The sequence below is a fragment of the Poecilia mexicana genome, unplaced genomic scaffold (genome assembly GCF_051168715.1).
Source record: "Poecilia mexicana isolate PSO_F unplaced genomic scaffold, ASM5116871v1 scaffold_6, whole genome shotgun sequence".
Taxonomy (NCBI): domain Eukaryota; kingdom Metazoa; phylum Chordata; class Actinopteri; order Cyprinodontiformes; family Poeciliidae; genus Poecilia; species Poecilia mexicana.
This window is the reverse complement of record NW_028263375.1, coordinates 32,961,222-32,979,048: the sequence shown is the minus strand read 5'-3', so window position 1 is coordinate 32,979,048 and position 17,827 is coordinate 32,961,222. Positions and strand designations below refer to the sequence as shown.

The 17,827-nt window shown below is 37.6% G+C and overlaps 1 protein-coding gene across 1 annotated transcript in view; it reads left to right on the top strand.

The window, feature by feature from the left end:
- Nucleotides 1–522, top strand: part of si:ch211-284k5.2 (uncharacterized) — a 31,680-nt gene extending 31,158 nt beyond the window's left edge. The window contains exon 9 of the mRNA XM_088006632.1: nt 400–522. Within this exon, the coding sequence (XP_087862758.1) occupies nt 400–501 (102 nt within the window). The 3' untranslated portion in view covers nt 502–522. The remainder of the gene's footprint in view (nt 1–399) is intronic.
- Nucleotides 523–17,827: the final 17,305 nt, after the last annotated feature.

Sequence of the window (17,827 nt, the reverse complement as noted above, 5' to 3'; positions counted from 1 at the left end):
TCAAAATCCGTAGTTTATCTCTCAAAGGTAAATATTTGTCAGTGAAATTATCAGTGCTTCAGAATGACAAGGAATCAGCATAATCAACATAATCACTTGCATGGATGTACAAAAGTATTTGCAACTTGTTCACAAAAATGAGAAACTGCTTTTTTTTGTTGTACACAAGTGATACAGTGAATTAAAGATTGATCAAGTAGTTTTGAGAATTTCAATTCTGTTCTGAGAAAAGCACTAAAGTGATTGAGAAAAACTGTAAATGTATCATAGCACATGTCAGGCAGCATCAATGTGACCTGAATGATCCCTGTTGAACTGTGAAATGGTGGAAGAAATATGTAAGTTCAGCTTATAAGCTGTACATGTATTTGTAATCAGTTCTATGTTTTGTGTTTGCAGAGACTGGAAAGGAAAGAGAAGATGGTGACCTTTGACAAGCAAGACCAATCTTCAAGCAAGTCAACCACTGGCAGAAGCAAAGATGTTCCTGGAGACCAGTAAAGCTCACAACTTATGCGGAAATGTTTTGCAAATTCTGCTTTGACAAACAACAAGCTGCCACTAGGCTTCTGTGTCTAAAACCCTTAAGTGACCTACATCATCTATATCACATCACATCACATGCAGCACGCTGTGTTTTATATAAGCAAATAAGACAAGACATAATATTTTTTTTTATCATAATTGATCATAAGGAACATACAATTACGGTGGTATCCTCAGTTATGAAGAAATAAATACAGTTACCAAAATATAATTTTAATATAACAACAATATAATAAAGATATGGATATTACTTCAGAAGGTGCTGACATTTGACAAGCGAGGATGATATGTGACATAAGTTCTTTTGGGAAAAATATCAGGTGCTTATCCAATTTCAATTCAAATTATTTATATTGCACCATTTCACAACAAATGCTGTCTTGAGGCACTTTACAAGAAAGTCTTTTCAATTCAATGGTGTATACCAGCGATGCCCAAAGTGGGTCCTGGAGGGCCGGCATCCTGCATGTTTTAGTTCTCTCCCTGGTTTAACACATCTGGCTCAAATGATGGCTCATTAGACGGCCAAAGAAGAACATTGACATGCTGAGGAGGTTGTTGCTACCACCAGGGAGAGAACTAAAACATGCAGGATGTGGCCCTCGACTTTGGGCACTACTGGTGTAGACATTCCAACTGATCATATCGAGCAGTACAGTAAGTCCAGTTCATTACTGAAAGGAGTTTAAAAAGTTTTTATCTAAGGAAACCCAGCAGCGGATCAAGTCATTGACTTACAAACATAGCGACAGTAGACAGTTGTCTTGTTGACTTTTCAGCAATCCCTCATGATGAGCATGCATGTAGTGACAGTGGGGAGTAAAATGTCCCCTTTAACAGGATGAAACCTCAAGGAGAGCCAGAACCTGGTTCAGTCCATCTCAAACAGCTGACCAGACTGTCAGTTGTTTGACAGCCTGGTCAAGTAAATGTTCTGACCAGCAGAACATTTACTTGATGGCTGGATTTTTTTTTTGTTTGTTTGTTAGTTTTGTTGTTGTTGTTTCTTTTGGGGGCTCTTGGCTCTTTTTAGAAGCAGCAGATACCCAAAGGGAATGACAGAAAAATGCAAACAGTGAATTTTACAAAATAGTTGTACAATTCAGACAGGACTCTAAGCCCACTTCTGCTGAGTATATGGATTCCATTGCACATAAGAAATATTTCACACATTTTACTTCAAGTACAATCTAAGGTTGGCTGGCACAGTAATCTTTTGCATCACACTGAACTTAAGAATCTATTCATGCCATTTAAAAAGGGGAAAACATACAAACTGGATTATTTTTTTGCAAATTGGGTTTTTAGGGAGTTGATAAGAGTACCAGACCTTCAGAGTGTGTAGCTTATTGTTCACAGACTGAGCAAGAAAAAAAGTCCTTTAACAGGTTACATTAAAGCACATCTGGTCTTAAGCACAGTGAGCTGAATCACAGACAGTTGGAGGAGTTTCCTGTTTTTGTAGCAACACAGACATTAACGCTAATTTTTGAAAGAGAGGAGGTAAAATGTAGGGCCATTTAGAGAACTTGTCTGTGTGAGCCCGGCAGACACATGAATCAGGAGGAGGTCCATTTATTACTGGGAGCGCCTCCTCCTCCTCTTCCCCTCTGTTCTGCCCCGTCTGTTTCACATCAGAACAGCACAGTGAACAATCCACCCTGGGATGAGACGCGCTTATTCTTACTCCGTTCTTCACTGTTTGTCTTTGAGAGCAACTCATGGATTATCACCACGTTCTTGTGCTGTGGATGTGCACCCTGTGGCCAGGTGAGTGAGCATGCAACACATGATGCATGATGCAGAGTTCATTTCAAATAAGTGCTGCAGGTGACTTTAAGGACATGTCAAATTATAACGTTTGAGGCATTTATTTGAAATCCCTCCAAGCTGCCAATTACATATAAGGGACAGTATTTTAAGACATAGCAAATTAGCCAAGCTTCCATTGATTTACTAAAAAATCTGCCTCAAATATTCCACATTTCAAGGTGCAGCATCAATTAGAACTGAACAGAGACACTCCAGTTTATGAGACTGAAGAACTGTGTGTGTGTAATCAGGAGGTCAGCAGTACCAGAGCACCACAGGGAACTGTACTCTCACCATTCCTTTACACCCTGGTCATCTCAGATCTCCAACAGTCAGAGTCCTGACGTATACAAAAATACTCAGATGATTCAGCAGCTGACAGGTTTATCAAAGATGAACAGGAAGCTGAGTACAGAGAGCTGGTGAACAGTCTTAACTCATGGTGTGGAAACAATCATCTCTTCTTGAATGTGAACAAAACACAGGAGATGATTGTTGGTGAAACCAGAATGTGATTCTGTACTGCAGACTGTTCTGGAGCCTCTGGAGATGATTGTTTAAAGAAAGATGTCTAACAAATTAAGGAACACAGAGAACCACGTTGAGCATCCTCTTGATGAGACTCATGCAACAAAGATTCAGGGGCTTTTTTAGGCTTGCTGTAATACTGATGGCTACAGGAGATCCTTCCTGCCCACAGCCGTCACCATCTGTAAGGAATCTGTAAAGGGATTTGGAGAATTATAAAGTATTTTTTAAGTGAATTGACCTCAACAGCATTTCTTCTGTTTTTGTTTCTTCACTCTTTAATGTTTCAGAAAATAAAACAGGTCTTTTTCTATCAGGCAAAAACATAATCCAATTCCATCCAAACTTTTAAAATGATCAATTCATTTAACAATAAAAAAATGTATCCATGCCATCCTGACTGAAAAAGTAATTGCTCCCTTAACTTTAGAACTGGTTGTGCCCTACAGCATGAATGACCAATTTATTGTTGCACTATGGCCTCATAACTGGATTTAAGTCAATACTTTAACTAGGCCACTCCAAAGTCTTGATTCAAGGTTTTTCTTCATGCAGACTCTTGGGTGTCATCATATACAGCAGTGGTCCCCAACCTTTTTATTATCGCGGACTGGTCAAGACTTGGAAATCTTGCTGCGGCCCGGGGGAGGGGGGTGGTGAGAACCGTCAGATAAGGTTTCTGCCTTATCTGGTGTTCCCGCTAAATTCTGAATATACCCAATTTGGGTTGTCTTGGCCCGATTATCGCAGCCTGTGGGGTTTTCCCTGCCTGACTGGGAACGAGAACACAACCTGTTGAATGTGACAGGTAGCCAATCAGAAAGCGCGGTAACGTAAGAACAAAGGGGAATCCCAAACAGCTGACATATCGCGCAACTGAGAGTCCGGTGGATATCGGAGATGATATGTGGAAATGTTTACTATATGTAAAGGTCATTATTATGTTTATTCAGTTAAAATGTTAACTATGAAAAAACAGTCACTTCCAAATCATAGTGCAGCAAATAGAGCGGCTGCTCCCGTCGTCTTTTATCCACCGCCTTTTATTTTTATAACATCTTTTATCTCTTAAAATGAGTCCACAAGCTATCACTATTGTTTCTACATCGTCATCCATGTTTGGTTATTCTAAATTCCCGCTATGTTGGGAGTTTTACTGGATTATCCTCTGGAATCGGGATGTTCGTGAGTGGAATCGGTTCGTGTGGTGTGCTGCTCCTGCCGTTTGTCTGAACACGAACCGATCGAACGTGTTGTACTGTTATCTCTGTGGTCACAGAGGTTTGGAGAATCGGCCGATAATTCTTAAATCTTGCCGTCTAAACCAGACTTAAGACTCACAAGCTCTACTCATCTCATCTCGACCACTGCCCAAACGCGCTCTGACTCTGGTTGCTATGATAACGTTTACATATCCCTTCAAAATAAGATACAGATGCGCCACAAATACGAAAATTTTATTTTCGTGAAAATTTTCACTTATTTTAACTTGACTAACGGGAGCCCTGAGCTTCTTTCTCTGCAACGAGACATCAGGGAGTGATGAGAGACAATAACACACGAGGTGTTGCTTATATGCACAGCGTGCTCTACGTGGCGAAGCAGTTTGAAGCTTCATTGCCTCATTAGCAGCCGGTAGCCGCATGTTACGCAGAGCGGGCTTGTAATGTGGGACTCACTTACCGGTCCGGGATAAATCCATCCTCCTGTCTCCTCTCTGAGCCTTTTCCCCTTTGCAAAGAAACTTTCCAAAGACATCTGATCCGTTTCTTACTCATTTTGCTGCTTGTGGGCTCATTGTTGGCGCGCAAGTAACCGGGAGAATCCGGTTAAAGGATTTTAACCGGTACAGGTGGACCGGAGGTTGGGGACCACTGATATACAGTACAAGTCAACAGTTGTTTTGGACTTGGAACTCTTCCATTCAGGTTATTTTTGTCCAATTTTTTTTCTTTTTGTTGAATCATGAACACGGAGCTGGAGTACTCCACATGTTGTCATTTCACAACTCTTGGATTAAGTTTTGAAAGTTGATTAGGCTGGAGATTAAAAAACCCCACCAGATCCACTTCATAAGGTGGTCTGAAATGTTTCTGTTATTCAGTAAGATCAAGTTAATGAACTCTAATGATTAAAGTCAATTCAATTCAGTTTATTGGTACACCAGTAATTCACAACAAATGTCATCTTGAGGCACTTTACCAAAAACAAGATTTCCAATTCAATCACATATAAATGGCTGTAAAAGAAGAATCATTCACATTTTATTTATATAACACATTTCAGCAACAAGGCAGTTCAAAGTGCTTTACATTATAAAAACATAAAAATACAAAGTCATAGAACACAGTCAACTGAAGCATTACATTTTGTCAAGTGCTATTACATATGATATTATTTATATGCAATATCAATACATATGCATTGAATAACATATATTAATAATATACATTATTGATATTGTCATGATGTGTGGTTGTGAGTGGTGAGGGAGACGCCGGTGAAACCAGGTAGTCATGATGAAAATTATGATTTAATGACGAACCAGGAGAGTCCAAAAAACAAAAACTCAGTCCAAACAGAAAGCGGTCAGGGCAGGACCTGCCGCAAACAGTCCGGTGGGCGGCGACGCCGGAGGCGGAGCAGGAGCCAGAACTTAAGCCGCGGGGGGAGTCTCCAGGATCCTTTGGGGCCGGCTGCTGCAGGCTCAGGAGACGGAGCGCCGGCTGCTGCAGGCTCAGGGGGCGGAGCGCCGGCTGCTGCTAAACTATTTATTAGCATCTAAGCTCTTAACTATTAGGCTCTTTGTGCTTAATAAATGAGTGAAGCATACAGTGTAGAACCAAAGAAGAATCAGGTACAAAAACAGAAATCAGTGAGAAGATCAAGCAAACCTCTAAAAGATGACCAGAGAAGATCCTTTCTATTCATGTTTATATTATATGTATTAACATGTTTTCTCAATTGTTCTTGATCTGACTCTGAAGCCAGTCTCCTTCATAAAATCAATTGGAGTAATTTACAAACTTTTCATTAGTCTGACATTTTCATTGGGCAACATTCATTTGAGTAACAACTTTTGGGGATCATTTGTGTTCAAATATTTTGAAGTCCTAGCAAAAATCTTTTGCTAACCACATGGAGCTTAGCATAGTTAGGTTCTAATCTGACAGTTTGAGGAAGTGAAGTCAGAGTTCAATTACTTTAAAAATATATCCTTTTCACAATACATGAAAAGGATACAAAGCAGGAGAGTGGAACGTTTTGGTGACATGAGATCTAAACAGGAAACTAACTAAATGAGGAGAGGAGACGTTTATAGAACACTCAGTTTCAGTAACTATGAGCTGCAAAAGTTATTTCTGCTTAGTTGCTCTTATAGTTACTAAAATAATTACTTGCAGTAATGATTTAATTTAGAAAATGACTATTTTTTGTACTAGATCACTGAAGTTGACTAACAACATTCAGTCATCCAAAGCCCCATAATCCAGAGTTCATGTGCAACATTTTCCTTATTGTTTTGAGATTGAATTACTTAAAAACTAAAATACAGCTGTGTGAAATTTAAACTATTTGTGGGCAGCCTCTGCTTTTGTGGATCCAAAAGTCACCTCCAGATCAGGGCCTTCATGTGTAACTTTTTAAGATGTATTGATTCTGCAGATACAGCATTAATTGAGCCTGAGTGAAATTGGCTTCAGTTATTAAAGAATATAGTCAATACATAATTTACCACATTGGGAGAATTACTTTTGGATAGTAACTAAAACTCTGATTTGAAACTTTGTGTTGTATTTAATTTAGTCTGAAATGAATGTTTGTTTGAGGATCTGAAACATTTAACTGTTACCAAAAAACACTAACAGGAAAGTGTGAAAGGGGAAATACTTTTTTTACAGAACGTGTAATCATGTTTTATCTTGTGAAATTAACATTCTTGTGAGACACTGAATGTCCCATAAGGCAAAAAAACAATAACAAAAAAACAATTGAAGTAATTATCATTAAACATTTATTCATATCTCATACATAACATTTTAGTCTCAACAGCATATTTCATAAATATGCCTGGCCTACCCCAACTGTCCACTGAAACCATTCATATTTGCAACAGCTAACGTGTTTCTCAGGATATTAGCACTTCCTGCAGTGATGTACTGTTTTAGTGGTTTCACTGGTTGTTCTGATATTTTGATCAATGTTCTCATGCAGGTAGGGTGTGAAATTCCCACTAAGGATCTTTTCCTGTATATCTTTTATTGCTTTTAAACATTGAAGTGTGAAATGTCACTCAGATGAATTAGTGTGGACTCAGTGATCTCCGCTGAGGGTCATAGTGGCTTTCAGACTGATCAATATAAATGTGCACCGACACATCAACTGTTTGTGCTGATGCTGATCCACAGCTGGCAGTTAAACACAGAAAACAGCTATTTAGAATGTGGACGCAGGGTCACGGTAAAGGAGTGAAAAGTGATGACATTTCTAGGGGCCCCGACCAGCAGGGGGCCCTCCACAATTTAACTATTTATATTTTGTTCATAGAAATAAAAATAAAAAAATCGGGGTCCTGTCAAATACAAAATTAATCATATTGTATTTTCAAAGATTGTTTTTAGCAGTAAAACTTTAATGTTACCCCTCCCAGACCAAAAAACACACATCCGTTTTTGCCCTGAACTCCCCCCTGTATCTGCATGAAATGGTTCGTTCCTGCGCTTGAGAGTGACGCTGTATGCAGCTGCAGTCAGTCGAAACTGCAGCCACGAATGACTGTGCCAGTTACTATGCTGCTAAGAAAAGTTATCAAATCAGGTTTTCAAAAACAAAATAGAGAGTAGAGAGAGAAAAAGGCAAGAGTGTTAATTTATAACCCAGTTTTTCTCCAAGAGAAGTGGGTAGACTGTGTGAGATTATCAACCATTTAGCATAGTTAGTTTAGCTACAAACTACTGTTTGCCTCCATTTCATTAGCATTTAATGAATTAAGGAAAAAAAATACCAACATATTCATATATTTAACTTGTTCCCTGTACCTTTTACCACTTAACAACAGGTGAGTCAGTCAGCAGGAGTTATAACTCACGTCCCTCCTGACCCGTCCTCTCCTGAGTGAAATTAAAGTTGCAGTATGTAACTTTTATATAAATATTTTTTTTCCACATATTTGTTAAAACTGTCATTATGTTGTGACAGTATGGTATTAGAGGTAATCAGTGAACAATTTATTTCCTCTGCTTTCTCCCAGTGCTCTCTAAAAACAACCAATCAGAGACAGGAGAGTTTTAGTGCTGTCAATCACAATCTCATGTGGCTGCTCATCCTTCCACCCCCTCGCTCTATGCTATGCTGCAGCTAGCATAGCCTGTTGTAAATGCTCAATCTAGTTAGCGTAGCTACCAATGAGCGCAGATAAACTATTTTCCTGAAATGACATTTCTCCACCATTAACACAGTTAGCAGTGAGTGAATCAAGTTGATTAACAACACTAAGATCCTCCTCCTGGTTCTGATTGGTTGTTTTTGGTTAGAATGGTGCATTACTTTAGCTAGCAATAAGTTCAGGGAGGAGGTGGAAAAGTTTGATTGTTTTCACAGATTATCTGTCTCATAACAAACTGTCACGACATGGTGACAGTTTTAACAAATATGGAGAAAACATTTTTTTTATTAAAGTTACATACTGCAGCTTGCATAAAATGCAACTACATAGCATTTTTTTGAGAAGTCTGGATTGTTTTATGTGTATTTTGCATGTTGTTTTTGACTGTTGCTCATGGGGAGAGAGATTTCAGTAATCTAAAACTAAGACAAAAATTAAGCAATCTACTTGCATACTGTTTGTCGACTGTTGCATGTAAAATTTATGAGCAGTAAATATTGTGCTAGTATCGGTATTGGACCAAAGAAAGCAAGGCAGTTGCAAGCCTTTACAATTGTGACACCTTTTATGGGTCACATTATAGACTCAAGAAATTGTAAGAGCAGCTGCGCAGGGGGTGGGAGAGCCCACTTTAATTTTTTGTCATGGGGCCCAAGATTTCTGGCAGCGCCCCTGTGTGGACGTAATGTATCTTGATGTTTTAAATCCTTAGTGGAACTAAAGTGGAGTTTGTTGAATCTGTCAGATCATTTTTGTTGAATGTCAGTCACCTGGTTCTTTGTTTTTCCATAACAATGATGCATATTGTTCATACTTGGCAAAACCCAAGTACTGGCTTGGTACTTAAGAATTTATAGAAGTTAATATTGGTCAACATTCAAATTAAAAAATTAACACAGTTTGTAGCTTGTTTATCCTACAAACGATCCTAAAGCTAAATTAACCAATGTCTAAAAGTCTTTTATGCAACCTTAAAAAAACACAAATAACATATTGTTCTAAAAAAGAAAAAGAAGAAAACACTCACAAATGAAAGGTTTTGTTTTGGTGTTTTATTATTTGATTCTAGTTGGGACCTGCCATAGCAATTGCATAGGGAGAGCAGTGACTGACTTTCTCCCTATGCATTGCCATAGCAATACCTCCCATGTAATGCATGGCAGGCACTTACTGTTCTACACCCAATAGAATGTCTGTTTATTGGGGCCTGCTCATAGCAATGCATAGGGAGAGCAGTGACTGACTTGCTCTCCCTATGCACTGCGCAAGCCAGTGCATTAGCATTAGCATTTCACCTAAAATAAGCTTTTAGCCCTTTTTTTTTACTTATTAGCCATGTTTAGTATATTGAACAAGTCAGTCACTGCAAGTCAGGCACCTATTGTTCTACACCCAATAGAATGTCTGTTTATTATTATTGAGAGGCCCCAAGGGCCAAAACCTACAAACTCTCTTACACGTACTATCAAACTCTCATACATTTACTATCAAAATCTCTTACACATACTGTCCAACTATCAAACTCTCTCATATTCACTATCAAACTGTCTTACATTCACTATCAAACTCTCTTACACATACTGTCAAGCTATCAAACTCTCTCACATTCACTATCAAACTCTCTCACATTCACCGTCAAACTCTCTGACAGAGTTTGATTGCAACGGAAGTTAACTTAAAATTTCAGTTTCTGATTGGACCCCAGGAAGGTAGGCGGATTTTCACGGACAGAAAAATAGCTGAGCGGCAACTAATATTTTAAATGACATTGTTAGCGCTCCCACAGCATTATCAGAAGTGCTTAGAAGCCGACAGCCAGCATCGGAAACCCCATCTATCAGTGGGATAGCCGCCTCTTTGGAAATGGCAGTAAAGCCAGCAACAGCACAAGTTATGGCGCTCTCTTTTCAAAATAAAAGTGCATCTCCAGTTTATGTTTGATTCATACATCAAGTTTCTCTCCTGCGGCTATTACAGGCTAAAGCTTTGTGTTAATTAACCCTCTATGGCATGACTTTTTTATTTTTTTGGGGGGAAAAGTATTTTCCTGCATTCTTTTGGGAGCTTGTTGGTCCCTAATTACATATCAATCATAAAATCGGACCCTGACACCTCCCGGAACCGAATTTGGGTTTGTTGCCTCAGGGCAACATTGCGCTACAAGGGGTCTAAAACGCCAAGTTTTCTACAGTAATTATGAGAAATGAAATACAAATCAAACAAAAACTATATTAATAAAAAAAAACCTTTTTTGACAAAAATAAATCAGACATGGTTCCAACTCACCAAATATAAAATAAACAACTAACTTTGATTAATGAATGGTACATTTGCGCAAATTACTAAAACGAGCATTTGTGTGTTTGTACATGTGTATGTTTGGCAGAGTTAGAATCACTAAGGATGTTGAAATTAGTCTTTTTCCCTATTATATGTTAAACATCAGGAAGGAATTGCTTGCTGTTGTGAAAAAAAGTGTGTATCACATTTTTGGCACTTGATTATTGGCGTATCTGGGAATTACCATCTGTTTATCTGATTATCTATGGGTTGTAGCGACCAGATTCACATTAAGTGACAGGACTTAGGGCTGCAGGTTCTTTTTATAAGAGTTTGTAGTTCTGATTTTTTTGGTAGAATTTGAGCCAAGCAAAGGACAACATTTCCACCAGCTCCCATATCTGGTAGATTCGACCCTGTGTAGATTTTCAAGTTGTAAGGAACACCATCTGCTCCAGCTTTATGAAGTACCCTGCAGACCCATATATTTGGGTTTAGCAGGTATTGCTTCAGTCTTTGCCTGCCTTGGAATGGGGCCATTTGTTCATTGATGACCAGCTCTTCACCCTTTGGGACTAAAGTTAGTTTTGAGGATAAACAAACAATGAAATAATGGTTGTACAGTGGATCCTCATGTTTTCATTGGGAATGACCCCAGATGAACCATGCACATTTTATCCATGAAATGACCTTGCATCTATCTCCTGTTGCTGTTAGTCAATAATAAAGTAAAAAAATAGGCTTTGATAATTATTTTGTAATCAATTGCATATCATCGCATTAGAATAATATTGTCTGAGCAAAAGGGCCCTAACTGCGCAATGTTGCCCTGAGGCAAAAAACAAAAAAACACAGTTTTAGCATATTTTAAAAAATGTCTTGAAATGATCCATAATGCTTCTTTACATACTCACAGATATTAAAATATTTTTAGTTAGAGTGACCCAAATTTAAACATGAAGAAAAGTGATGTATAACTTACAAGTAGGAGGCAAGGTGTAGCATGCACCTCTGCTTCATAAAAAGGACTGTTCCTCTTCTAAGTAAAAGGTCACATGAACCTCAATACCTCTTTTATTTGGACAAAATATGTCTGGAGGTATTTTAAATCATTCACCCCAAAAAATAAAATAAAGGAGCAATGTGAGGTACAGAAATGTGGTTTGTTGCCCGAGGGCAACGCCATGCCATAGAGGGTTTTAATTTGCAAAACGACATTATGTATCAAAAAAAAAATATTATGTGGGCAAAAAATCCTGTAAAGCACATATGTGCAACCTCAGTTAAAATTGGTCTTATAGGTGTCCCTGTATCATCCTGAAGTCAGAAAAGTAAGGTATTGTTTATGTAATCTGAAAGATTTTTTTGCATGTCAAATGTCAGCAATTTTGATTGAGGTAGCACATATGTGGTTTACAGAATTTTTTGCCAACATAATATGTTTTAATTTATTTTCAGATACATGATTTCCTTTAGCAAATCAATTAACACAAAGTTTTACATTTTTATAGCCGCAGAAGAGAAACATGAATCAAACATAAACCGGAGGTCCACTTTTATTTTGAAAAGCCTGCCTGGTGTTCTATCAGAAACTGAAATTTTAAGTTAACTTCCGTTGCAATCAAACTCTGTCAGAGAGTTTGATACTACGTGCAAGAGAGTTTGACTGTGAATGTCAGAGAGTTTGATAGCGAATGTGAGAGAATTTGATAGCGAATGTGAGAGGGTTTGATAGTACGTGTAAGAGAGTTTGTAAGTTTTGGCCCATGGGGCCTCTCATACTCTAGTGTCTACTCAGACTTAATTTTCACTTATGTAAAAAAAAAGAAGAAGAAAAGAAAACACTAGTTGAATCCAGGTCGAGATACAAAGCTTGAGACTTGATATAAATTGATATCAAATCTCAATCTTTGATTTTTTTAGTTGGCCTTTTTTTTGCTGTAAACATCCATCAGCATCCATCATCTTTTATACTATTTAATCCTTGCAGGGCTCCCCTGGTGAAACATAAATGTACTAAGCATGTTAAATTTGAGCATACCTGAAGCCAGACTAATCATAATTATACTTGAAGTGTGTTATTTTGTAACAATTAATTATAAATGTATTTTAATAGTAATTAAATTGTAGAAAATCACAATTTAAAGTGTACCAAATGTACTATTACATACTTTTTTGGAACAACTAAAGTTATACTTTGTATACCTTAAGTATACGGCTTTTTATGTAATATATACATGCTTGATTAGTGTATTATCTTAAGTGTATTATTTTTGTGATCAAATTACGTTTAAAATATATTTAGAAGTATATAAGTATTTCGTGTTTTATATATTAGTAGTGTGATTACAGTATGCTACAGTTACACTTTTGGTTTAATATTATTGCCAATGAAGTACACTTTTCAGTTACTTAATGTCCTTTATTATTATTCTTTTCCATAGTACATTAATGCTCCATACACCTTACAGTACTGCAAACACATCAGTCTACAGAACACAGAAGGATCAATTCCAGCACATTTTCTGGCTGAAAAAAGTTACATTGTGTATTCAATATATTCAGATTTTTCCAGAGTACAATATACTATCAGAGAATTGTACAAACTGTCAATGTATTAAAAGTTTACAGACAACATGCTTATGAAAATTAGCACAATAAAACAATAGGTACACTTTAAAGGAAATGTGAAAAATATTTCATCAAGGACAGAGTATTGTTTTTATACAATGTCACAGTATTCCAGTATTACTGCAGACAAACTGACATTTCCCCTTCCTAAGAACAGTTGGAGGTGGGGTATACCAACGAGCAAGTTGAACAACTTGCATAATTTGCATTTGTATTTATTTATTTATTTCAAACAGGTTTTACAAACAAGTGAACAAGTAATCAGTAGGATAGAGAAAAACAAGTGCATAAATAACCAAGAATAAAACAATTAGTTTAATACTACTTTGGTGTTTGAAAAAGAGCAGGAAGAAATGAACACTTAAGTGAACATTTAATCCTACCTCTTATCTCAATTTAATGAAATATATTACCTACTCACTCAATAATGATCAAAAATTTGAAATTAAAACTGTTATAATATTTATGTGCTTGTTCAATGCACTGTGGTAATAAATTATATTACACAAAAAAGATGGCTACAAACTAACTCATGAGACAATAACATGTATGGATAATACTGGTAGTAGCAATGATGACTGTAAATAACAACCTGACTGTGACAGCTGACCCTACTGTCACACAGACCTGAATGGTGGTAATTTTGTTTATCCTTTACATTAATTTAGATATTAATTAGTGAATAGTTTAGATTTTTATTAAAAATTATTTTTCCATTATTCTGACCTTTTAGTTAACTATTTGCAGTGCACACATTTAGTTAACTTTATTTGTCAGTTCTTTATATTCTTGTTAAAAGCAACAAATTAATTTATTTGTTTTGAGTTACCAGTTTCCTTTGGAGCTGCTGCTGGAGGGTCACAGAAGAGCTCCAGCTAATTGATGTCCTTGTATGGCTGGCAAAACCTCCTCAGCGGGCCGTTCCATTTGTTTGCCAGGGGATGGGGAAATTTGGTTTTCTTTAATTTAATTTGACCATTTCTTTAATGTTTCTTCTATTTGGTAGTTTCAGTCTAATGTTTGTTTAATTTAAAGATTTGGTATTGTATTTGTTTAAGTTTTTGTATGTTTAAATTACCCCTTGTGTGTCAGCAGTGGTCTGATCAGCCACTATTTAAGTTCCCCTCATGTCTTGTTTGTTAGGTCAGTTTTGTGCTTGAGTTCTTTGTGTTAACACCTGAGTTGTAGTTTGTTATGTTGACCTCAGTTTTGGGCCCAATTCTTCATTGTTTGATTATTTTTGAACTTTTTTGTAATAAATTAAGATTATTTTTGAATCTCATTCAGCGTCTCTCTGGCTGGTTAATGTGAGAACCCTCACACTGACATACAGCTAAAGGTTCCCATAATGATGCATGTTGCACAGAATTTTATTGTTTCTGCTGTTCTTGTCTCTGTAAAATAATTTTGGGCTTATAAAGCTCATGATAGCTGGTTAAATGGGCAGATTATCTGTCCTGTTGCAGAACCAAACCTGCAAGAAGCTGTTTATTGCAAAGACACAACTGCTACCAGAAAACAGCCTTTCCTGAAGAAAGGAAAGCATGGTGCGTCTCTAATATTCAAATATTTCTCAGGTGACTTTAACAAAGATTTTTAACAGATTCCCCATTCTTAAGCTAACCAACTGAAAGCAAACAGAGATGATTGGACCAGATAGAACATTACCTACTTATACTACATATCTAAAGGAAGTATCTGGCATTTTCTTCCTTTCAGAAGGAACTGAAGACAAAGGAACGATGGAGCAGAGCGTGTTAAAACTGTAGCTTCTTTAACATACCTTGATTTCAGAAACAACCATCTTTAACAGTAATGATACTAGAATTTTCCACATCTTTCTATAACAGTGTTAATGTTGGACATTATGAACAGGAAATAAGAGTGCCTGACAAATGGCCTTTGCCCTGTTCTACCTGCCAGGAAAGTGACACTAGAAGGAGCTGCAGTGGTTCTAAAGCCAGCCATCTGTCTGCCTGCTGAAGAAGTGACTCACAAGGCCACGTCTGACAGTGTGCTCACTTCTTCTCATAATCACTTCCATCTCTGGCCTAATTAGAATCATACCTTACTGACTTTCATTTGAGACACTGGAATTTTTGCACCTGAAAGTACAGACATAACGTCTGCAAACATATTCTTGGTCTGCAACAGCTGCTAATCATTAATCTGTTTTCACTTACGATAGCAACAAAAATAAATATGAAGAAAAAAAAACAGCCAATGAACACTATTCCACCAAGAGCAACATCTGACCAAAAGAAAGGTCTGCTCAGTTCTGTGAAAAATGTTAAGAATTTGCCGTCAGAGCCAGAGGATCATCCAAGTTACTCAAATTGGTGGCAGCAAAACGAGACGCTCAGACATGGATCAGAATCTTGCGTCCACATTCTGGCAAGCACCTTGTGTCTCCTGCCAATAGATCTGATAAATCATTCTGGGTTCAGCTCACACAGAAACCAATTACTCTCAGCTGCGAGGAAACCATCACTCTAAAGACTCTGACAGTTCTTCTCTTTTCCAATGTCTTTTATTTTTCTCAGCAGTAGAAAAAAAATATATCATTGCCATCTGTGCTGGCAGATAAACAGTCTGACTGAGCAGACTGTTTATTTCTTCAGCTGTGGTGATGAACCACAGCACACACAGTACATACTGCAACAGAAAGGTAGCAAAATAAAAGCTAAAAAGTACATGGTGATGTGGTGTTATGTTGAATAGTGTAGCAAATTCTAAAACAGATACAAGAAAAGTTACATGTAGGGTAATAAAACCGTCTCAATGCATTTCAATAAACTTTCCTCTTAAGAATGGGATTTATTTGCCAATGACACGGTCAGGCACTGATGGACGCAGGGACAGAACAGTGAATAAAAAAACAGGTGTTTATTAGGAAATAAACTTATTCTTAGTCAGACAGGCCAGGCTCAGAACCAGGGAATCCAAATTGGGGTCAGGCGGTTCCTGATCTCAGGGTCAGACAGACAGGGGGTCAAAGTCAGGAGGTCCAAATCCAGTGGAGAGGGTCAGGATCAGGGACAGGAGAGGCAACTAGGTAGAAGGAAGAGACAGACAGGTTAGTTACTGGGCACTTAGCTCAAGTTTCTACAGCAGGCCTGAAGGTGTTACCGCTAAGGGTTTCACAACAATCTGACGCAGTGCAGGGGGAAGATCTGTCCTTATATGGCAGCAGCTGGGGATCAGGGTAATGATGATCAGGTGTGAGTGGTCACAGCTCAGCAGCAGCTGTGACAGCCAACTTCTCCACAGTAGAAGTTAGCACATGCATCTCTCATGTTTACAGAAAATCCAGGGAAATACAGGAGAATGTATCTTGTAGGTGTTGGTATAGAAACAAAAACACTTTGTCAGAGGCAGGCATGTCAATTTGAGATAATAGAAAAGCAACAGCAGCACGAGTAACAACCCATTCCAACCAAGAAGAATTCCTTACCCACCATAAGCTCCAATGTTACCTGGATCATCTACCAAGCTCACTGAAATCAATACATTTTGTGTCTTTGAAAAGCAAATGTCCTCAGCTGACCCATATGTGCAGTTTGGTTAATCAGATCACCTGTCAGGACCGTTTATTGTCAGAGGTCTGTAATCCTTTTGATCCCAGTCAGGTTGTCATTTATCTCTACTATCTCCGATGCTTTTATAATTTTTTATTATGTAGTTTTTTTTTCTGTGTTGTGTTTTGCATTGTAGTTTTGATTACTTTTCTTTTTAGCTTAGTTTATTTATAGTTTTATTGCATGGAATCTTGTTTTCTGTAGTCGTGATTATTTTTTGTTTCTCACTCTTTAATCCCTATAAACACAGTTAAGTTTCTCTTTCTTTAGCTTTAGTTTCTGCCAACAGCATACAATCAGCATTCCATTTCCATGTACAGTATTCAGTATTCAGTGTGCAGCCGTGACAAAACTGGGACCAGTGTCCATTAGACTAATACGAAGCAGAATGAGATATTCCTCAGGATTCTCATGAAATGTGATGCTCAAACAAAAATGTAAAACTGATGAGAGCAGTTGGAATAACCAGGGCTTTACAAAGAGTGGGGTGTACAGTAAAACATGTTGGTGGCAGTGTGATGGTCTGGGGGTGCTTTGAGCTTTCAGGACCCAGAGGGCCTGAACTTAAAATCCTCCAATGTCTCAAAGCTCAAGGTTGAAGCACAGAGACATGTTGTGCTTGGTTTGGCCAACACATTTTACAAAATATGGCAACCATTCTTATGCCATATTGAAAGACTCTTAGACAATTCAGAAAAATGTCAACGAAGACTTGTTTAGTTGTTACTTGCTTTGTTTCTATATTTATGCAATACATGTGTGGATTTGTGGGTGGATTTGAATGTGTTGGTAGGGGATTTATTTAGCTGAAAATTCAAACAAAAGTATTCAAATAAAAACCCTCATATCTGGCTGATTTACAATTGTGTAAAGATGTTTCTCCACCGCTGAAAAGTTGTCCTAACCAGTCAGTAGGTTTAAGGGGAAATCACTTTTTCATACAGGACTATGTAGGTTTGGATTTGTTTCCTGCCTTAACAGTAAACACTTTCATTTTAAAAACTGCAGTTTGTGTTTTACTTGTGTTGTCTCTAATATTTAAATTGGTTTGATGTTCTGAGACACT